A 24716-nucleotide genomic window follows, 5' to 3' on the forward strand; every position below is an offset into this window, starting at 1 on the left:
CCAAACTGGGTGTCACTGAGCAGGTGCTGCTTGATAGCACTGTTGATGATCCCTTCCATCATTTTACTAGTGATCAAGAGTAGACTGATTGGGCGGTAATTGGCCAGGTTGGATTTGTCCTTTTTGTATAGAGGACATACCTGGGCAATTTTCCACATAGTCAGGAAGATGCCAGTGTTTTACCTGTATTGGAAGAGCTTGGGAGCGGCAAGTTCTGGAGCACAAGTCTTCAGTACTACTGCCAGAATGTTATCAGGGGCCAAAGGTCAGTGTAAGCAAGATGGAGAACTAAAATGACAAGTGACAATCAGATTAATCACGTTTGTCGACGGGAGGTGTCTATAATACAGCCGTCCATCTGCATTTCATAGAATTCCTACAGTGCAGGAGGAGGCCATTCAGCCCTTTGAGCCTGCACCGACAACAATCCCACCCAGGCCCTATCCCTATAGCCTCATATATTTACCCTGCTAATTCCCCTAACACTAAGAGACAATTTTGAATTGCTAATCAACCTAACTCCTCAGTTTAACAATGGCAACATTGCAAGCAACAAATACAGTATATTAAATTGAAAGTATATGCAAATCATTATGTCACTTAAAAGGCCTTTATAGGCCTTTGATAGTCACAAGCGAGGAGGTAAAGGGCCATGTGTTACATCTCCTTTGCTTTATTGGAAAGGTGATGCATGAAACAGAGGGGCTGACTATGAGTGGACTAGGGTGTGACAGAGTATTTTTGAAAGGGGAGGGCCAAAAGAGATGTTTGGGTTGGCAGCTTGCTGGAAGTGACTGCGGACGGAGAAAGAATGGCACAGTGGTTAGCATTGCTGCCTCAGTGCCAGGGACCGGGTTTGATTCCCGGCTGGGGTCACTGTGTGCGGAGTTTGCACATTCTCCCCATGTCTGCGTGGGTTTCCTCCGGGTGCTCTGGTTTCCTCCTGCTGTCTGAAAGGTGTGCTGGTTTGGTGCATTGGCCATGCTGAATTCTCCCTCAGTGTACCCGAACAGGCGCCAGAGTGTGGCAACTGGGGGATTTTCACAGTAACTTCATTGCAGCATTAATGTAAACCTACTTGTGACTCATAAATAAATAAATGTTAAAACTTTTAGCAATGATTTAACAACAATAATGGCAATAGTGGCTTTAAAATGGCATTGCTGACAGTTAAGCATGCTGGGAATTTTGGTCAACTTATAGATTAAAACACGATGCAGGTCATAAAGAGGCTCTGGTCTGGAAGCAGTGATCGAAAACTTCCCAGATAAGGGAAGTTGTTTACATTAACCGAGACAGCGTGGCTTCGATTTATATGGCTGCTATATATTGGACACATCAAATGAACTAATCGTAATAGCATTGTTCAAAAGTAATTTCATTGGATATTCGAGCCTTGTGATCGGTTTCTGGTTACATAATTGGCTGGATAACAGAGAAACTTCAGGAAGCGAGTGGAGAATTGTGGATAAAGAGATATGTGAGCCTTTGTTTGCGATAATTCGAAGAGACCAACCATCGCAAGACCTGTGCCCTGAAGGATACTTGGTAAAGATTGATGCTCAGTAAACGGTTAATGACTTGTAATTGTTTAAAGAAATAATTGAATTACTGTCCTTGTTTGCCTTATTAAACTGGAATGTTTGGAATGCATTTAAATTAAAGCTGTATACCATGACAGAAATGGCACATGAATATTGCATCAGAAATATTTTGGTTTTATATTTATGGAAAAATCAATTTTGCCTATGCCATATTGCAATATTTTTTGTAAAAGTTTCACAAAGACATATTTCACAACATATTTCACCACCCTCAATAAACTTACCACAGGCCATTTTATTTATAGTAAACACACCTTGATTTGACATAGGTCATGAATCTCAGTCTTTGGAGAATTCTGTACGGCAATGTTTCACATTAATGAAATGAAAATGAATATAGCCATCAAGTTACCAACTCAAATAAGTACTTGTGCAGTTAATTATTGAAGTGGCATTTGCAGAAAATGCAGGTCCATTATCACCACTGACAAAATGTACAGAACAAAAATTCTTATTGATAGAACGTGAAGTTTTTTTTTAAAACAAAAACCGAAAGACTTTGCCATGAATACATCCTGCAATTATTTCCATCTCTTCTTTAAAAGAACTGCTACTTTTCAAATATGTCTGAGAAAAGCCCAGATATACATTTTCTTATTCCACCGAAGAACGATGCAGGATGACTCAGTACTAAAGTAGGCTGAGGCTAAACCAAAACAAATGTTAGGCTCCCTCCAAAAGCCAAACAGGAAATAATTAAACAACCAAATATTTTTTATGACAGGACATTCACAAGCTTACCGCCTCCTGCTTCTCTCTCTTCTTCCTCAATATTATTTTTGATGCACTCATACTCATCATCAATATTTTGGGTTCCACGAATCTGACTCAGGACTCTGCGTGCTTTCTGTGTCTTGCCTTTTTGCATTAACCATCGTGGACTCTCTGGAAGGAAAAGGAATCCCACGAACTGGATAACGGCTGGAACAGCTGAAAGACCAAGCATGTATCTGGAACAGCAATTACAATATTAAGGGTAAACGAATTTGCTAACATCTGTGTTTTTAAAGTTATTACAGATCCAAAAGATTGTTATTAAGCCATAACACTTGCACCAAAGTCGGGCACAATTTAAATTAAGCAGACCATACAAAACATTGATCCTGCAGCTTGTAGCAAAACATTAAGGTAACATCTTCAATATGGTGAAACATGACAATTCAGAGGTGAGAACTGATCCTGAACTAACACGTTTGATGGATTCAGGTAAACATTTCCAGTGTCTAGCAACAAGAGGAAAAACTCTGACTGAAGGTGGAGCAGAGCGAGAAGGTAAGCAGGAAAGAAAAAAGAAATACAGTGGAGAGTGGGAAGGTGGAGAAGGAATGGGTGAAGTCTGAAGATGGGCTAACGGGAAAATTGAACAAAAGGTAGTCTTGGTCAGGAAATCGCTTGCAGATTAGCTCAGCGTCTTTTGATACAGGAGGTCAACTGTTTTTTTTTTACAGAATGGAGTCTGCAGGCTAAGGAGCGTAATTATAATATATTGACGGACAGGGAGAGGCAAGGACAGCAACTACACGATTAGATCAAGTCGTTGTGCAGAACAAGGACAACTTGCATCTACATAACACCTTTAAGAACATTTGAACACAAGAAATAGGAGTAGACTGTTCAGTCTTTCGAGCCTGCTCCACCTTTTTTTTAAAGTTTAAAAGATAGTAAGAAACCTTTTAATAAAGATACAGCAAAGCCAGACAGGAGTAGCAGTCTGGTATTTGAATTATAGCTCAACTCAGTCAAAAACATGACACCAACTTTGTACTCTATTCAGGGGCGGCACAGTGGCACAGTGGTTAGCACTACTGCATCACAGCACCAGGGTCCGGATTCAATTCCAGCCTCAGGTCACTGTCTGCGTGGAGTTTGCACATTCTTCCCGTGTCTGCGTGGGTTTCCCTCCGGGTACTCCAGTTTCTCCCACACTCCAAAGATGTGCAGGTTAGGTTGATTGGGCATGCTAAATTGACCCAAGTGTCAGGGAATTAACAGGGGAAATATGTGGGGTTACAGGAATAGGGCCTGGGTGAGATTGTGGTCGCTGCAGACTCGATGGGCCGAATGGCCTCCTTCTGCATTGTAGGGACTCTATGATGGGCAAGATGGCAAGGAAATAAATTAAACTGACCTAAGTGTGTTATTTTGACAGGAGTTAGAATAAATTACTTTGGTTTCGCAAAGTTAAGTTGGAGCAATTTTTGGCTCATCGTTGATTTGATTGGACAGTACTACAGTGGTGTCTAGTCATGGTCAAATTGGGACTACTTATCACACCCTGGAAGCTTCCTCAACGCCCAAGGATAAAAGCACTAAAATGCAACGTGTCAAAGGATCAAAGGATTCATGTGGGATCAAGGAGAAAGCATTGGGGAAATGCTCACTTTGCCGATGCAGAGAATGGGATGCCATTGAAAATGATCCTGGGTCTGTACTGGAAGAAGTAATATTTGACATAAATGAGGGCAGTGAACTTGATTGCATCAATTTCCACAGAGAGATCAAAGATGCCACAATTACAAATATCCTGGCCCGCTGCACTACTCAAGCAGTGCAGCAGATATCAACAGGGGGCCAGGAACAGGATTCGCAACCGGCATCCAGTCGATCGTGACTCTCCCAGGCCATTTCTAAAAAAAACATAATCAGCCTCGCACCAGAAATCAGCGCGAGGCTGATTACAATATGGAAATATCAATTTCCATATCATTAGCGAGCCCAGGATGGTAAGCTTGGGGTTCACTAATTTCTCTCACCAGGAGAGGTTCCCACCAGTGGGGATTAAAGCTGGTCCCCATAAACAGGGATCACCCCACTTGTTGGGGCAGAGGCCATTGAGGTCCCCCGGAGGGTCGGGGGTGTTGCTACATTGACAGCACTACAAGCAAGCCAGTAATAGATTGAAAGGACGTAAAAATGGAGTGGGGGAAGGTATTAATATATTAGCATGGATAGAGGATGGTTAATGGACAGAAAGCAAAGAATATGGATAAATGGATCATTTTCAAATTGGCATGCTGTGACCAGAGGAGTGCTGCAAGGCTCAGTGCTGGGGCCTCAGCTTTTACAATCCATGGGCTGCATTTTCTGACCCTCCACGAACAGGGTGAGGCTGGAAAATGCAGCATCATTCAGAGGTTCATTGACTTCGGCGGGAGCAGAAAATCATGCCGGCAAAAAGCTCCACTCTGTATTTATGACTTAGATGAAGCAATAGAGAATAATGTATCTAAATTTGCAGACAATACAAAGTTATGTGGAAAACTAAGCTGCGTGGCGGACGCAAAGATGCTGCAAAGAAAAATAGATATATTTATATAGGAGTTAAGTCAGTGAGCAACAAGGTAGCAGCAGACGAAGCATAATGTGGGAAAGTTCGAAGTCACTCATTTTGGTCATAAAAATAAAAAAGCAGAACATTTTAAAAAACCATAAATCTTGAAATGCAGAGAAATCTTGAAATGTAGAGAAGGATCACAAAGATAGCATGCAATTAAGAAAGCAAATGGAATGTTAGTCTTTATTGCAAGGGCATTGAAGTACAAGAATAAAGAAGTTTTGCTACAATTGCATAGGGCTTTGATGAGACTACACATGGAAAACTGTTCAGCTTTGGTCTCCATATTTAAGAAAGGGTATACTTGCATTAGAGGCAGTACTAATTCACCAAAGTGGTCTCTTGAATGAGGGTTATTCTCCGATGAGACACTTAAATTGGGTCTACATATTCTCTGGATTTTAGAAGAATGAGGCGATCTCGTTGAAATATTCAATATGGTGAAGGGGCTTGATAAGGTAGACATTATGATGTTATTTTCCTAGCTGGGGCATCTAGAGAAAGGAGGCACATTCTCAGGTTAAAGAGTTGATCATATAGGAGTGTGATGAGGATGTATTTCTTGACTCAAAGTGTTGAGCGTCTCTGAAATTTTCTACCCCAGTGGGGTGTGGTAACTCCATCATAAACTAACTTTAAGGCTTAGATAGACAGAGTTTTTTTGGTCTCGGGAAATCAAAGGATATAGGAAGGGGGTAGGAAAGTAAAATTGAAGCCAAAACAGTCATGATCATATCAAATGGTACAGCAGGCTCAACAGGCCATATGGCCTGTATCTGCTCCCATTTCTTGTGTTCTTATGCAATAAGGAAAATAAAAACAGAAAATGGTGGAACTACTCAGCAGATCTGGCAGCATCTGTGGAGAGAGAAAAACAGTTAATGTCTGATCAGAACTGGGAAAAATAAAAGATGTACTAGGTTTCAAGCAAGTGCAATGAAGGGAGTTTAGTGAAAGACAGTATGCAGGTGGGCAAGTGATGAGTGCAATTTTGAAGGACAGGAAAAAAGCATTAGGGAGGGTTAAGAAGAGACATTCACAATCTTCAGGATAGAATAAAAATCCATTATCTCCTCAAATAGGAGTGGGGAGCATTTAAAGTACAAAAATGTGGTAATTACTAAGGACAGCTCAATGAATTAAAGGAGGAAACAGCAAGAATATTGTTCCCCACTACTAGAGAGATCAGGTTTAATGTGCTGAGAAAAAAAACCTGAGAATCTAATTAAGTAAAGCTATGGTACAAGGACACGAGGAGGAAAGAAAAGCAAAAGCCATATCAATGGTGCGGCTGAAAAAGTGCCACTGCAAAAAGCATGATCGTTCTATTCCCAAATTCATCTTCAAACGGACAATTTTCTCCCACTTCCTTAAGGCAAAAACAAGTAGCGGTATTGTAGATATTCACGGTGGAAAGGGATCTGGGTGGTTGTACTGCTGGTTTGCGGTGGACAGAAAGGATCGAGCATGTGGACATAAAGAAAGAGGATGTGTTGGAACTATTGAATGGCATCAAGGTTGGTAAGTCGCCGGGACCGGATGGGATGTACCCCAGGTTACTGTGGGAGGCGAGGGAGGAGATTGCGGAGCCTTTGGCGATGATCTTTGCATCGTCGATGGAGACGGGAGAGGTTCCGGAGGATTGGAGGATTGCAGATGTGGTCCCTATATTCAAGAAAGGGAACAGGGACAGCCCGGGAAATTACCGACCGGTGAGTCTAACCTCAGTGGTTGGTAAGTTGATGGAGAGGATCCTGAGAGACAGGATTTATGATCATCTAGAGAAGTTTAGTATGATCAAAAGTAGTCAGCACGGCTTTGTCAAGGGCAGGTCGTGCCTTACGAGCCTGGTTGAGTTCTTTGAAAATGTGACCAAACACATTGACGAAGGAAGAGCGGTGGATGTGGTCTATATGGACTTCAGCAAGGCGTTCGATAAGGTCCCCCATGCAAGACTTCTTGAGAAAGTGAGAGGGCATGGGATCCAAGGGACTGTTGCCTTGTGGATCCAGAACTGGTTTGCCTGCAGAAGGCAGAGAGTGGCTGTGGAGGGGTCTTTCTCTGCATGGAGGTCAGTGACCAGTGGAGTGCCCCAGGGATCTGTTCTGGGACCCTTGCTGTTTGTCATTTTCATAAATGACCTGGATGAGGAAGTGGAGGGATGGGTTGGTAAGTTTGCTGATGACACCAAGGTAGGTGGTGTTGTGGATAGTTTGGAGGGATGTCAGAAGTTGCAGCGAGACATAGATAGAATGCAAGACTGGGCGGAGAAGTGGCAGATGGACTTCAACCCGGATAAGTGTGTAGTGATCCATTTTGGCAGATCCAATGGGATGAAGCAGCAGTATAATATGAAGGGTACCATTCTTAGCAGTGTAGGGGATCAGAAGGACCTTGGGGTCCGGGTCCATAGGACTCTTAAATCGGCCTCGCAGGTGGATGATGCGGTCAAGGCGGCGTACGGCGTACTAGCCTTCATTAATCGAGGGATTGAGTTTAGGAGTCGGGAGATAATGCTGCAGCTTTATAGGACCCTGGTTAGACCCCACTTGGAGTACTGCGTGCAGTTCTGGTCACCTCATTACAGGAAAGATGTTGAAGCCATTGAAAGGGTGCAGAGGAGATTTACAAGGATGTTGCCTGGATTGGGGGGCATGCCTTATGAGGATAGGTTGAGGGAGCTTGGTCTCTTCTCCCTGGAGAGACGAAGGATGAGAGGTGACCTGATAGAGGTTTACAAGATGTTGAGAGGTCTGGATAGGGTAGACTCTCAGAGGCTATTTCCAAGGGCTGAAATGGTTGCTACGAGAGGACACAGGTTTAAGGTGCTGGGGGGTAGGTACAGAGGAGATGTCAGGGGTAAGTTTTTCACTCAGAGGGTGGTGGGTGAGTGGAATCGGCTGACGTCGGTGGTGGTGGAGGCAAACTCGTTGGGGTCTTTTAAGAGACTTCTGGATGAGTACATGGGATTTAATGGGATTGAGGGCTATAGATAGGCCTAGAGGTAGGGATATGATCAGCGCAACTTGTGGGCCGAAGGGCCTGTTTGTGCTGTGGCTTTCTATGTTCTATTCGACATCCTCAATACTTCATCCAAGTATACAAAGCTTTTGCAGAGGGTGCTAAATGAGCAATAGCAAGTTATACAATACAGCTAAACCCCATCTTGACCTCAACCAACATAACTTCTTCTAAAATGATAGAGTAAGTTCTCAAACAACAGTTTGTATGTACTACCTCCAATTTAATGCCTTGCATTTGCTGCACACAAATGAGGTCATTTAGAATTTGATTTGATTTATTGTCACATGTATTAACATAGTGAAAAGTATTGTTTCTTGCACGCTATACAGACAAAACATACCGTTCATAAAGAAGGAAACGAGAGAGTGCAGAATGTAGAAGTCAAAGATTGGGTGACTGTTTTGCCAAATCTCTTGTTTGCAAGCACCTGATATACGTCGCTTGCTGCCACAACTCCCCATCTCATTTTCACTCCAGCCTCACTACATTTGGTCTCTATGCAAGCTTTATGAAAAAAATCTCAATGACTGGGTGTGATCTAAACAGCCGAAGCACCCTTTCAAAGGCTTTGATATCCTTGCTAAAATGAGTCTGTAAGGTTACAATACTTAACTGTTCGAGATGGTGTGCATTTGTCGGCTAGGGTCATTGGACAACACAATGTAACAGAATTATGGCATTTTACTCGAATGCCAATATGGCATTTTACTCGAATGCAGTCTTAAATTTATTTTTCTCTTCAGGCAAGTTGATGCTGGATAAAATGTTCTACTTTAACAATTAACATTTTTGAACAGACAGAAATAAAATATTTCAGATCGATGACCCTTCTGCCCAACTTAGAGTATTTCCAGCATTTTCTATCGCAGATAAAGGCTTGACATAGAAAATACTTTTTTGTATCTCTGAAACCAAACTCTTTCCATGCAGTTTCATTCAGTGAACGCAAACTTCCAGAGTGGCTATTTTCTTAAAAAAAAATTTCAAGTTTCTATTTATCATTGCGGAAGTCAAATACTCTTTAGACCACCGTACTGCAGCTTTGAGGGAGCAGGAAGAAAGCAGGTTGTGTGTGACACATTGAAGCTAACAGAAGATAGACAAGTCCTTGGCAATAGGATTATTTATTCAGTTTCTAACTCAAGTTATCTTATTCAAAAATAATTTAAAGCACTAAATTCTTAATTTCCAAGATTATTTACATGGTTCAATTCAAAGTACCAAATAATACAATACCTTTTACTCCAAAATTTGACTCGCATCAAACAAAATCAAGAGACTAGTCAAATTCCAAACTTAAACTTTTAAAGAAACAATATTGCTCAGAAGAAATTTCTGGGGCATGCCCAACCATTGATTTACATGAAGGTTATTTTGCCAAAAGCTGGACACACCTTTTGAGATGAGGAGAAAGATACCAGAAATGAAGACACACTTGAATTTTACTGTCTCAATATTTGTAAAGTTGAAAGGGATTGAAATTTGTTTGGGCAACAGGATCAGAGCAATCATGAGTTTTAGTTAAATTAAAATGTTATTAGATTGACATTCAATTTCAGTAGGTTCGAAAGTCATGGAAGATTGGGGTGGATAAAGAAAAGGAAGAATTCCGACATCGTCTTAGAATAAATCTCATGCCCTCAGCATTCAAGTCTCCCTCCGGTAATTTCAAAATTCACCACTATTTCAAACTTCAATTTTGTACATAATGTCAAAAGTCAATGCATGAATTTCAAATCAAAATGATTGTACCCCACTATCCCACCATTATTGTCTCTCTGCAGGTCCACCAGATCAGTGCTTTTACAGCACTGCTTGTGGGCCAAGAGAAGCAGAAATCCTTTTCCCAAGCAGACTCTGTCTTCATGCTCTCCAGGAACTCTCCACATAATTAGCCTGTTGGTTCAGACTCTCTCAGTTGGCAACAATTGAACTCAGTCAATTCAAATGACTTCCTCCATTAAGTTCAGCAGAATCCCCACTTTTCCTGTATTTCCAGGTTGATTCCCACTAGACCATATCAGGCCAGTGCATAATTTGAGATATTAATTTAAAAAGTGAATTAATTATTAACGCCAACAGCATATTTACCAGATAGAAACTTCTGGATTGTAAATTAGAGTATGCTGCATTTATTTGAAAAAGCTGCATAAATGTCATGTCAATCACAGCAGCATTTCAAATCCCTATATACTTATTAAAGGGCAGGAATTATTCTGAAAAGGTCAGATGCATGTGACAAAACCTTTTCAAATATCACATATCCTAGGTCTATATTTCTGGAGCCATTATGCATTATGATTTCACGATACTCAGTCTATACTGCCTTTCACATCAATACTTAATATAGTTCACAGTTGAAGCAAAAGATAAAAATGACCATTTCTTACACCTTGGATTTGCCTAATAACAACTTGCAGTGGGAAGCCGTTAATATGGGCTGACTGGAATTTTCAGTAACTTAGAACATAGAACATAGAACATTACAGCGCAGAACAGGCCCTTCGGCCCACGATGTTGCACCGACCAGTTAAAAAAAAAACTGTGACCCTCCAACCTAAACCAATTTCTTTTCGTCCATGAACCTATCTACGGATCTCTTAAACGCCCCCAAACTAGGCGCATTTACTACTGATGCTGGCAGGGCATTCCAATCCCTCACCACCCTCTGGGTAAAGAACCTACCCCTGACATCGGTTCTATAACTACCCCCCCTCAATTTAAAGCCATGCCCCCTCGTGCTGGATTTCTCCATCAGAGGAAAAAGGCTATCACTATCCACCCTATCTAAACCTCTAATCATCTTATATGTTTCAATAAGATCCCCTCTTAGCCGCCGCCTTTCCAGCGAAAACAATCCCAAATCCCTCAGCCTCTCCTCATAGGATCTCCCCTCCATACCAGGCAACATCCTGGTAAACCTCCTCTGCACCCTCTCCAAAGCCTCCACATCCTTCCTGTAATGTGGGGACCAGAACTGCACACAGTACTCCAAGTGCGGCCGCACCAGAGTTGTGTACAGTTGCAACATAACGCTACGACTCCTAAATTCAATCCCCCTACCAATAAACGCCAAGACACCATATGCCTTCTTAACAACCTTATCTACTTGATTCCCAACTTTCAGGGATCTATGCACACATACACCTAGATCCCTCTGCTCCTCCACACTATTCAAAGTCCTCCCGTTAGCCCTATACTCAACACATCTGTTATTCCTACCAAAGTGAATTACCTCACACTTCTCCGCATTAAACTCCATCCGCCACCTCTCGGCCCAACTTTGCAACCTGTCTAAGTCTTCCTGCAAACTACGACACCCTTCCTCACTGTCTACCACACCACCGACTTTGGTGTCATCAGCAAATTTGCTAATCCACCCAACTATACCCTCATCCAGATCATTAATAAATATTACAAACAGCAGTGGCCCCAAAACAGATCCCTGAGGTACACCACTTGTAACCGCACTCCATGATGAATATTTACTATCAACCACCACCCTCTGTTTCCTATCCGCTAGCCAATTCCTGATCCAATTTCCTAGATCACCCCCAATCCCATACATCTGCATTTTCTGCAGAAGCCTACCATGGTGAACCTTATCAAACGCCTTACTAAAATCCATATATACCACGTCCACTGCCTTGCCCCCATCCACCTCCTTGGTCACTTTCTCAAAAAACTCAATAAGGTTAGTAAGGCACGACCTACCTGCCACAAAACCATGCTGACTATCACCTATCAATTCATTACTCTCCAAATAACTATAAATCCTATCCCTTATAATTTTTTCCAACATCTTGCCGACAACAGAAGTGAGACTCACCGGTCTATAATTCCCGGGGAAGTCTCTGTTCCCCTTCTTAAACAATGGGACAACATTCGCTAACCTCCAATCTTCTGGTACTATACCAGAGGCCAATGACGACCTGAAGATCAGAGCCAGAGGCTCTGCAATCACTTCTCTTGCCTCCCAGAGAATCCTTGGATAAATCCCATCCGGACCAGGGGATTTATCTATTTTCAGACCCTCCAGAATATCCTGCACATCCTCCTTATCAACTGTAATACTGTCTATTCTACTCCCTTGCAACCCAGTGTCCTCCTCAGCTATATTCATGTCCCCTTGCGTGAACACCGAAGAGAAATATTGGTTCAATGCTTCACCAATCTCCTCCGGTTCCACACATAACTTCCCTCTGCCATCTATAACTGGCCCTAAACTTGCCCTAACCAACCTTTTGTTCTTGACATACCTATAGAACGCCTTAGGATTCTCTTTAACCCTATCCGCCAAAGTCTTCTCATGTCCCCTTTTAGCCCTTCTAAGCTCGCTCTTCAACTCCCTCTTAGCCAATCTAAAGCTTTCTAGTGCACTACCCGAGTGCTCACGTCTCATCCGAACATAAGCCTCCTTTTTCTTTTTAACCAACAAAGAAACTTTTTTGGTGCACCACGGTTCCCTAGCCCTACCAATTCCTCCTTGCCTGACAGGGACATACCTATCACAGACTCGCAGTAGCTCTCCTTGAAAAAACTCCACATGTCGGACGTTCCCAGTCCCTGTAATCTCCTAGTCCAACCTATGTTTCCTAATTCTCTCCTAATAGCCTCATAATTACCCTTCCCCCAGCTAAAACCACTGGCCCGAGGTTCATGCCTATCCCTTTCCATCACTAAGGTGAACGTAACCGAATTGTGGTCACTATCACCAAAATGCACACCAACTTCCAAGTCTAGCACCTGGTCTGGCTCATTTCCCAGCACCAGATCCAATATAGCCTCACCTCTAGTTGGCCTGTCTACATACTGAGTCAAAAAACCTTCCTGCACGCTTTGAACAAAAACTGACCCCTCTAACGAGCTAGAGCTATAACAATTCCAGTCAATATTAGTCAAGTTAAAATCCCCCATAACAATTGCCCTATTACTTTCACTCCTAAGCAGGATTGACTCCGCAATCCTTTCCTCAACCTCTCTAGAACTTTTAGGAGGTCTATAAAAGACTCCCAACAGGGTGACCTCTCCTCTCCTATTTCTAATCTCCGCCCATACTACCTCAACAGATAAGTCCTCATCAAACCTCCTCTCTGACACTGTGATACAATCTCTGACCAATAATGCTACCCCTCCCCCTCTTCTACCTCCTTCCCTACTTCGACTAAAACATTTGAACCCCGGGACCTGCAGCATCCATTCCTGCCCCTGCTCTATCCATGTCTCTGAAATAGCCACAACATCGAAGTCCCAGGTACTGATCCACGCTGCAAGTTCACCCACTTTATTGCGAATACTCCTGGCATTGAAGTATACACATTTCAAACCCTGCTCCACCCCACCTCTGCAATGCCGTGCATTGCAGTCCCCATCCATGCATCCCTCACTTTCAGCCCCACTACTCAGGATCCCTCCCCCCCCCCGAATCAGTTTAAACCTCCCTGCATGGCCTTAGCAAATTTACCCCCCAGGATATTGGTCCCCTTCTGATTAAGGTGTAGACCATCCTTCTCATAGAGGTCACACCTTCCCCAGTACGAGCCCCAATTGCTTAAGTACCTGAACCCCTCCCTCCTGCACCATCCCCTCAGCCATGAATTCAAACCTTCCCTCTCCCTATTCCTCTCTAAACTATCCCGTGGTCTATATTTTGCTTTAAAATTAAATATTTAAGAGTACAATATTGGGATTAAGTATTAAATACATCACTACTGCGATAACAGCTCTTTGGAGAGTTTATGATTTTAGAGAATCGGATCAGAAACTATAAATGCATAAGCAGGAACACTGCTCAAGATGAAAATTCTGCTGTGTACTGTTGTAATGTTTTCAAAAATATTTCCGAAAGTCATTAAACTCGAGATCTCCACCAATAAGGATGTCAATGCCAAGGCAAATGGGTTCACTTCATGTCACTAAGGTGCAGCTAAGAGTTGTGGCCAACCATTTTTAAAATCATGAAAAAACTATTCTAATGTTGAAGACTCGTGCATCACTCATTCCACACCATATAGCAAATTTTTGTTTCAGTATAATCATAGAACCATAGAATTCTTGGAATGAAGAAAGTGGCCATTCAGTCCATCAAGTCTGCATCGACTATCTGAAAGAGCATCCCATCCAGGCCCTCCCCACCACCCTATAACCCATAACCCTGCACATTTTACCATGGCTAATCCACCTAACCTACACATCTTGGGACACTGAGGGACAATTTAGCATGGCCAATCCACCTAACCTGCACATCATTGGACTGTGGAAGGAAACTGGAGCACCTGGAGGAAACCCACACAGACATGGGGAGAATTTGCAAACTCCACACAGTCACTCAAGGCCGGTATTAAACCCTGGTCCTTGTTGCTAAGGCAGCAGCGCTACCTTGCCCTCCCAAATCATGAATCTGCATTCACCAGATAATGAAAAATACTGCCCTTTTCTCATCCACAAAAGCAATACATTTGGCAGTTAAATGTATTCAGGTAGTTATATATAGGTGCAGCAATTGTTAAAACCAGTGAAAACTTTTCCTTCTATATTATAATCTTGTAACCTATTACTTTATATTTCCAGGTTAGTGAAAATTTTGTGATGAGCACAATGCCAACAGGGTTAATCATAATCTTTTGGAATCTTGACAGATAGTTACTACTAGACGTCATGAGAAGAGCAATCAAGATGAGAGAGAATCACCATGATAGTTATACATGATTCTCACCTTTATTTTATATGTGTTATCATGATTTTCCTCCTATTTAGGAAGAGGACCAGCTGGGATATCTCCCAATGGGGACAGGAATTAAATCGAGAGCAAGTGAAGGCATAATAATCACTGCTTGGAATCTTGTCTTTATCTGGTCTGCTCAAAGCAGTGAAACACACTATCGCTATTGGGAATTAGAGTCGTGAGAACAGTTTCATTTCTATTTTGGTGAACTCTCCACATCAGCCACTCTGGTATACAGTCACACTGATAACATGCATACTAAGCATTTTAATTTTCCACATAGAAAGAAATGGATACCAACCTGTGGAGAAATTAGAGAGAGTAACCAAAGAGATGGTTAAACTGATGGTTGTAAAGGAACATTTGAAATAGAGAGAGGCAAGGTATGGAGACAGTTCTAAATGCAGAACTGAAAGAGCTGAAGACATGAATGATGATGCAGCAGAAGGTATCAGCCAAAGGAAGCTGCAAGTAAGCATCATGAACTCAATGCTATTGGAATCAGTTAGCAGGCTCTTCCCTTTAGGTTTAAGCCTCAGGGTCGGGAAATTTTACGCCTGTCTGCCTCTGTTCCTGTATGTGGAGATGCCGGCATTGGACTAGGGAAACACAGTAAGAAGTTTAACAACACCAGGTTAAAGTCCAACAGGTTTATTTGGTAGCAAATGCCACTAGCTTTCGGAGCGTTGCCCCTTCGTCAGGTGGAGTGGAGATCTGCTCACAAACAGGGCATACAGAGACACAAACTCAATTTACAGAATAATGATTGGAATGCAGTCTTTACAGATAATCAAGTCTTAAAAGGTACAAACAATGTGAGTGGAGCGAGCATTAAGGACAGGTTAAAGAGATGTGTATTGTCTCCAGACAGGACAGCCAGTGAGATTCTGCAAATCCAGGCAAGCTGTGGGGGTTACAGATAGTGTGACATGAACCCAAGATCCCGGTTGAGGCCGTCCTCATGTGTGCGGAACTTGGCTATCAGTTTCTGCTCAGCGACTCTGCGTTGTCGTGTGTCGTGAAGGCCGCCTTGGAGAATGCTTACGCGAAGATCAGAGGCCGAATGCCCGTGACCGCTGAAGTGCTCCCCAACAGGAAGACACGGGCATTCGGCCTCTGATCTTCGCGTAAGCATTCTCCAAGGCGGCCTTCACGACACACGACAGCGCAGTCACTGAGCAGAAACTGATAGCCAAGTTCCGCACACATGAGGACGGCCTCAACCGGGATCTTGGGTTCATGTCACACTATCTGTAACCCCCACAGCTTGCCTGGACTTGCAGAATCTCACTGGCTGTCCTGTCTGGAGACAATACACATCTCTTTAACCTGTGCTTAATGCTCTCTCCACTCTCATTGTTTGTACCTTTAAGACTTGATTATCTGTAAAGACTGCATTCCAATCATTATTCTGTAAATTGAGTTTGTGTCTCTGTATGCCCTGTTTGTGAGCAGATCTCCACTCCACCTGACGAAGGGGCAGCGCTCCGAAAGTTAGTGGCATTTGCTACCAAATAAACCTGTTGGACTTTAACCTGGTGTTGTTAAACGTATTCTGTTCCTGTACCCATATCAACCTCAAAATCATGTCCAAGGAGTCAATGGAAGTGAACAAAATAGTGGTTATGGACTTATAAACCAAAAGGAAGTGAAAGAACCGAATAAGTTACAATGGCATTTTGAGGGACTTTGTCACTTTTGTATTGAACAAATAAGACAAATGGAAGTAACTGAATCTTCAACAAGTTCATATATATATATGTACGTGAAGCTCAACGATCCAGCACGGTCATAAAGAACTGTGTTTTTGCAAACAATACAACAGTACACAGCAGAATTTTCATCTTCAGCAGTGTTCCTACTTATGCATTTATAGTTTCTGATCGGATTTTCTAAAATCATAAACTCTCCAAAGAGCTGTTATCACAATAGTGATGTATTGTCTCAATATTGTACTCTTAAATAGTTAATTTTAACGCAAAATATAGACATGTTATTGAAAATTCCAGTCAGCCCATATTAATTGTGATAAAGGGAGGCAGTGCAAAGAGACTTAATGATGGATTTTTATTTTTCGTTCATGGGATGTGAGCATCACTGGCAATGCCAGTATTTTATTGCAAATCATAATTGCCCTTGAAACATTGTTAATGCTTTCAGCTACTTTGGTCCTGCATTTAGAATGGTATCCATAAGTTCCAATACTTTGCTGCTCCCAATTACAAAAGTTTCTTCAAAACACATCTTAAACTGCTGCAATCTACGTGGTGTAGGTACAGTCATAATGATTTAAAGCCAAGGGTCAATAATGTAGCAGTTCTGCAACATTGTTTCAGCTAGAACTGAATGCGGGCAGAGTTTGGCATAATTTCTTCAGCATTACCCAATGTTAATTGGAAAGAAAGTTCAAGTTCATCCACAACATGTCAGATAAGCCATCATAAACAGCTGAGTACAGTTACTATCTGTGGGAGATAGTCAGCCATGTATGCGAATATCATCAAGTTGGAGCATATAAACAAGGAATATGATAAGGCAAAGGAGACAGAAGTGCTGAATATATGAGACCGATAGCAGCAGAACCAAGCAAGTGTAATGTTATGAAACTCAGGTGATGAATGAGATGCTTCATCTGCTGGCCTGGAAAAAATAAAGGGTAGAACTTAAAAAAGAATGTATCCCTTCACAGAAAGGTCAATACTTCTGAAGGGTTAACTGACTCAACCATATTTTATAAAAGGTTATGCCAGAAACAACAGCACTCGATATTTACCTAGGTTTACGATTACAAATCCTTTCCATAATCCACAAACACTAAGATTAAGAATTTACCTTTTCTACTAAATATCAAGTTACACAACAGCATAACAAACATGATAACAACAAAAATCTCTATCTGAACTGAATAATGCAATTTTAAATCCAATTGTATTATAATAAAAAAAGCTCTCTTTTTAATGGATATAAAATATAGTCAAGCCAAGATTTTTTTAAATCTTTCATGGGATGTGGGCATCACTGGCTATGTCAGCATTTATTGTTCATTCCTAATTTTCCTCAAGAAGAGCTGTTTTAATGAGCCATTGCAATCTGTGTGGTGTAGGTACACCCACTGTGCTTTTAGGGAGGAAATTTCAAAATTTTGATCCAGTGACAGTGAAGGAATAGCAATATAATTCTAAGCCAGGATAGTGTGAGACTTAGAGGGGAACTTGCAGGTGATGGCATTCCCATACATGTGATGCCCTTGTCCTTCTAGGTCAACGATGGGCAACCGAGGCGAGTGAGTGGGCCGCACGAGTTACCCTCCATCATCACAGTGGGCTGCAAGATTGAAATCAGGCATATTCACTAACCATCACCACATGAATAAGAATAAATACAGGGTATTGAGGAGAAAATCCGAGTAGGTTAGAGAAATTTCAAATAGTCAGGGATTTAAGTCACTAATAACATACCAGCAATAAGTAAAAAGACCTCAGATCAGACTGACAGTTTAACAGGGAAACTGTCTGCATAAAGGCACATAAGAATGAGATAAGTATTTCTGATTGAAACATGTATTTTGGTATTTTAAATGTATTAACTGAATTTTATAAAACTAATTGTGCACGTTAGCCAAGAACAGGCTGCTGTGAGGGATGATGGGATGAAGCCTTAGCAGACAGAACCACATACTTTGGAAACAATGAAACCTCAGAATGTGCAAGTTCTTATCAGCGAAGTTGCGAGCAGTAAGGTTCTCAGAGTTACTTATGAATAGAGCTTTTCATACTATCCAGATAAGACAGGTCCTTTCTCAGATGTGAGAACGTATATCTGTCTGATTTGGCCAGTGACGTAGTAAGAATTGGTGGGAACCTTAACTTTGACCTTTGTAGCCAAGCGTCAGCGGTTACTAGGCAACAGAGGAAGTAGCATCAGCAAGAGAGAAGCAAACATCTGGATACTACAGACCAATGAAATCCCATGATGTCAGAGAGTAGAATGCAAATGCTAAAGTATGTGATAGGTGTTATTAATGACTGATTTATATTAGAGATGATTTGATCATAGCTAATGAAAGGAGGAGAATTTCATATGAAAAATTTATAATTGATCAATGTGTGCATTGTAACCTTACAGTTATATTGGAAAGCTCCGAGCCTTCTCTGCAGAGAGGCATTGGACTCACCAATGTTATCACTCCCTTTGATCGTAGGCTAATAAAGATACATCTTTAAACTGGGACACTGGCTTTTGAGAGTCTTTGTATTAGCTGAAGTTTTGGTGATACCGAGTCTCCAGAGAATCCCACAACACAAGTTATAAATATTAATAGAATTGTCATTAGCTTCAAATGGTAAAAAAAAATATTTACACATTGGATATAGAGGGAGTGCATTGCTCTCACAATTAATGTTGTGTGTAATCAGCATGAACCTCACTTCACTTGCCTTGCTTTATGTGCACATCACTTCAGTCATACCAGGAGGAAAAAATACACGGACATTTCAATGGAATGTGACAACCTGCCAATGCGGGCAAGGCCAACAAAAACATGTCTCATGGGCCACAGTCAAAATGGGCTGAATGTGGACCCCAGGCCACAGGTTGCCCACCACTGTTTTAGGTGGTAAAGGTTGCAGGTTTGGAAGGAGCGATCCATGTACCCTTGGTTCTTCCTCAATCTTAAAAGAGGAACAGCTTTCTCTCTAGCTTCCTTCAAACCTTATTTGCATACTGTTTTTAAAAGATTTTGGCTTTCTGTTGCATGATTGACTTTACATCATCACAGTGGGGTGTCTGCTTTGTAAGCAGTTTGACAGGCAACTCCAAGTGGTGATAGAAGTTTGTTTTCGCAAGTTAGTTGAAGCAGTTTCAAAGCATTTTTAAAAATCAATTAGTTTTTTAAACTAGTGACAGAGTCATAGAGGTTTACAGCATGAAAACAGGCCCTTCGGCCCAACTTGTCCATGCCGCCCGTTTTTGTTTTAAAACCCCTAAGCTAATCCCAATTGCCCACATTTGGCCCATATCCCTCTATATCCATCGTACCCATGTAACTATCTAAACGCTTTTTAATAGACAAAATTGTACCCGCCTCCACTACTACCTCTGGCAGCTTGTTCCAGACACTCACCACCCTCTGTGAAAAAATTGCCCCTCTGGACACTTTTGTATCTCTCCCCTCTCACCTGAAACCGATGCCCTCTAGTTTTAGACTCCCCTACCTTTGGGAAAGGATATCGACCATCTCGCTGATCTATGCCCTTCATTATTTTATAGGCCTCTATAAGATCACCCCTCAACTGCCTACGCTCCAGAGAAAAAAGTCCAGTCTATCCAGCCTCTCCTTATAACTCAATTCATCAAGTCCCGGTAGCATCCTAGTAAATCTTTTCTGCACTCTTTCTAGTTTAAGAATATCCTTTCGATAACAGGGTGACCAGAATTGCACACAGTATTCTAAGTGTGGCTTAACCAATATCGTACAACTTCAACAAGACATTCCAACTCCTTTATTCAATGTTCTGACTGATGAAACCAAGCATGCCAAATGCCTTCTTCACCACTCTGTCCACCCGTGACTCCACTTTCAATGAATTATGAACATGTACCCCGAGATCTCTATGTTCTGTAACTCTCCCCAACACCCTACCATTAACTGAGTAAGTCCTGCCCTGGTTCAATCTACCAAAATGCATCACCTCACATTTGTCTAAATTAAACTCCATCTGCCATTTGTCAGCCCACTGGCCCAATTGATCAAGATCCCGTTGCAATTGGAGATAACTTTCTTCACAGCCCACTATACCAGCAATCTTAGTGTCATCTGCAAACTTACTAACCATGCCTCCTATATTCTCATCCAAATCATTAATATAAATGACAAATAACAGTGGACCCAGCACTGATCCCTGAGGCACACCACTGGTCACAGGCCTCCAGTTTGAAAAACAACTCTCTACAACCACCCTCTGGCTTCTGTCAAGAAGCCAATTTTGTATCCATTTAGATACCTCACCGGGATCCCATGAGATTTAACCTGATGCAACAACCTACCATGCAGTACCTTGTCAAAGGCCTTGCTAAAGTCCATGTAGACAACATCAACTGCACTGCCCTCATCTACCCTCTTGGTTACCCCTTCAAAATACTCAATCAAATTTGTGAGACATGATTTCCCATTCTCAAAGCCCATGCCGACTGTCCCTAATCAGTACTTGCGTCTCTCAATGCCTGTAGATCCTGTCTCAATATATCTTCCAACAATTTACCCACCACAGATGTGAGGCTCACTGGCCTGCAGTTCCCAGGCTTTTCCCTGCAGCCCTTTTTAAACAAAGGCACAACATTTGCCACTCTCCAATCTTCAGGCACCTCACCCGTTGACTATCGATGATTCAAATATCTCGGCGAGGTGACCCGCAATTTCCTCCCTAGCCTCCCACAATGTCCTGGCATACACTTCATCAGGTCCTGGGGATTTATCTACCTTGATGCGTTTTAAGACTTCCAGCACCTCCTTCTCTGTAATATGTACACTCCTCAAGACATCACTATTTATTTCCCCAAGTTCCCCAACATCCATGTTTTTCTCAACAGTAAATACTGATGAGAAATATTCATTTAAGACATCATCCATCTCTTGTGGATCCACACATAGATGACCTTGTTGATCCTTAAGAGGCCTTACTCTCTCCCTTGTTACTCTTTTGCCCTTTATGTATTTGTAGAAGCTCTTTGGATTCTCCTTTGCCTTATCTGCCAAAACAATCTCGTGTCCCCTTTTGCCCTCCTGATTTCTCTCTTTACTCCTACACCCCTATACTCTTCAAGGGATTCACTTGATCCCAGCTGCCTATGTATGTCATGTGCCTCTTTCTTTTTGACCAGGGCCTCAATATCCTGAGTCATCCAGGGTTCCCTACTTCTGCCAGCCTTGCCCTTCACTCTAAGAGGAGTGCGTTTACCCTGAACCCTGGTTAACACACTTTTGAAAGCGTGCCACTTACCAGACGTCCCTTTGCCTTCCCACAGACTCCCCCAATTAGCTTTTGAAAGTTCCTGCCTGATACCATCAAAATTGGCCTTGCCCCAATTTAGAATTTTAACTTTTGGGCCAGACCTATCATTCTCCATAGCTATCTTAAAACCAATCGAATTATGGTCACTGGTCCCAAAGTGATCCCATCATCAAGACACAACTTTATTTTATGCCAGCATAGCTGCTGAGGTTTGACCATGGCGAATACTAGTTGGCATTAGGGTTAGGGTTACAAGGGATGACGGGTGGAACGTAGAAACAGGAATAGACCATTCAGCCCATCAAACCTGCTATATCATTAAATACAATCATGGCTGATCGGACTCGTCAATGCCTTTTACACGAACATAATCTTTTATGTTCTTGTTAATCAGAAATCTATCAATATCTACCTTAAAAACATATTCCATAAAGTGAGCTTCCATTGCTCTCTGGGAAGAGAATTCAAAGATTCACAATTCTCGGTGCACAGAGATTTCTCCTCATCTCAGTGGCATCCTCCTTATTTTGAAATTGTGCCCCCTCTATCTAGGCTCCTCAACCTGCATCTACTGAAAGGGTTAAAAATCATTGAGCAGCAAAGTTCCTGGGAAGCTTTTAGTACTAAAAGTTACAGCTGCAAAACCAATAAACAAAGAGTTCTGATAGACCTCAAGAGGGCTGTAACAATATACATCACTGCTTTCATATAACAAATGATGTGGAGATGCCGGCATTGGACTGGGGTAAACACAGTAAGAAGTCTCACAACACCAGGTTAAAATCCAACAGGTTTATTTGGTAGCAAAAGCCACTAGCTTTCGGAGCGATGCCCCTTCGTCAGGTGAGTTGATGCTATACACTAGATACATCAATGACATTTTCTTCCTTTGGACTCATGGTGAACAATCACTGAAACAACTATATGATGACATCAACAAGTTCCATCCCACCATCAGACTCACCAGGGACTACTCTCCGGAATCGGTTGCATTCTTGAACACACACATCTCCATTAAGGCCGGTCACCTCAGCACTTCACTGTACCGCAAGCCCACGGATAAGCTCACGATGCTCCACTTCTCCAGCTTCCACCCTAAACACTTTAAAGAAGCCATCCCCTACGGACAAGCCCTCCGTATACACAGGATCTGCTCAGATGAGGAGGATCGCAACAGTCACCTCCAGACACTGAAAGATGCCCTCATAAGAACAGGATATGGCGCTCAACTCATCGATTGACAGTTCCAGCACGCCACAGCGAAAAACCGCACCAACCTCCTCAGAAGACAAACACAGGACACGGTGGACAGAGTACCCTTCGTTGTCCAGTACTTCCCCAGAGCGGAGAAGCTACGACATCTTCTCCGGAGCCTTCAACATGTCATTGATGAAGACGAACATCTCGCCAAGGCCATCCCCACACCCCCACTTCTTGCTTTCAAACAACCGCACAACCTCAAACAGACCAGTGTCCGCAGCAAACTACCCAGCCTTCAGGAGAACAGTGACCATGACACCACACAACCCTGCCACAGCAACCTCTGCAAGACGATACGGATGCCATAATCTCACGTGAGAACACCATCCACCAGGTACACGGTACATACTCTTGCAACTCGGCCAACGTTGTCCACCTGATACGCTGCAGGAAATGGTACATTGGGGAGACCATGCAGACGTTACGACAACGGATGAATGAACACCACTCGACAATCACCAGGCAAGAGTGTTCTCTTCCTGTTGGGGAACACTTCAGTGGACACGGGCATTCGGCCTCTGATCTTTGGGTAAGCGTTCTCCAAGGTGGCCTTCACGACACACGACAGCGCAGAGTCGCTGAGCAGAGACTGATAGCCAAGTTCCGCACACATGAGGACGGCCTCAACTGGGATCTTGGATTCATGTCACACTATCTGTAACCCCCATAACAACTTGCCTGGGCTTGCAAAATCTCACTAACCGTCCTATCTGGAGACAATACACATCTCTTTAACCTGTGCTTAATGCTCTCTCCACTCACATTGTCTGTACCTTTAAGACTTGATTACCTGTAAAGACTCGCATTCCAATCATTATTTTGTAAATTGAGTTTGTGTCTTTATGTGCCATGTTTGTGAATAGAACTCCCACTCACCTGACGAAGGGGCAGCACTCCAAAAGCTAGTGGCTTTTGCTACCAAATAAACCTGTTGGACTTTAACCTGGTGTTGTGAGTCTTCTTACTTCATATAACAGTCCAGGACTGCAATGTGGTTTGATAGAAGTCAAAGAACAACAAAGAACAAAGAACAATACAGCACAGGAACAGGCCCTTCGGCCCTCCAAGCCCGATTGAAACCTGAATCCAGGATCCCCGCCCAATTTTCCAGCCTATCGACATCCTAATATCCTATCCACCGAGCTGTCCCTCACAGCTACGATGCTTTGTTCATCACAACCTATTAACTCACCCCCACCCCCCATTCCAGACCATGTGATCTCCAGTCGCTGGCTTCAGGAAGTCATAAGTCACTGCCAGGTTGGTAGACAGTCAAGGGCTATAGACATATATTTATTGATAATGTAGTTACGTGTACGTCCCATGTTAATGATTGGATATTTTAATCAGGCAAATTGTAATTGGTTAAACACGACTGCGGGAAACAAATGAAGTAATCAGAAGTATAAATTGGGATTGGATATGGATTACTTTCGAATGAGTGTACAATTTTGATTTTTGTATGTTAATTACTTGTAGAAGAACCTAAAGGTATAATTGCCTCATTTTCTTTAGTTCTGGAAATTGGCAGACCACATGGTGGAAAGCTGGTCCGCTTGAATAAAAGCCGGTTTCAAACTGCGAAAAACATAATCTGGTCCTTCGAGGGGAGCAAACAATGGAATAGCTGAATAGTTTTTTTTCTCCCAAACTCTGCCCTGTTTATTCTTTTAAGTATTTTGAGGGTTTAATGAGATCAGTTATCATTATTCAAAACTTTACAGAATACAGGCCTAATTTCCCAACCTCTTTTTGTAAGA

At 42.3% G+C, this 24716-nt stretch overlaps 1 protein-coding gene across 3 annotated transcripts in view; it reads right to left on the reverse strand.

Moving 5' to 3' along the window:
• Positions 1–24716, reverse strand: part of LOC144507911 (proton myo-inositol cotransporter-like) — a 138578-nt gene that overhangs the window by 85104 nt on the left and 28758 nt on the right. For all 3 annotated transcript variants that reach the window (XR_013500165.1, XM_078235398.1, XM_078235397.1), the window contains exon 3: positions 2346–2554. Coding sequence is in view for 2 of the 3 variants with exons in the window: in XM_078235398.1 (XP_078091524.1) it covers positions 2346–2554 (209 nt within the window). In the remaining variant the exon portion in view is untranslated. The remainder of the gene's footprint in view (positions 1–2345; positions 2555–24716) is intronic.

Source organism: Mustelus asterias, chromosome 19, assembly GCF_964213995.1.
Source record: "Mustelus asterias chromosome 19, sMusAst1.hap1.1, whole genome shotgun sequence".
NCBI lineage: Eukaryota > Metazoa > Chordata > Chondrichthyes > Carcharhiniformes > Triakidae > Mustelus > Mustelus asterias.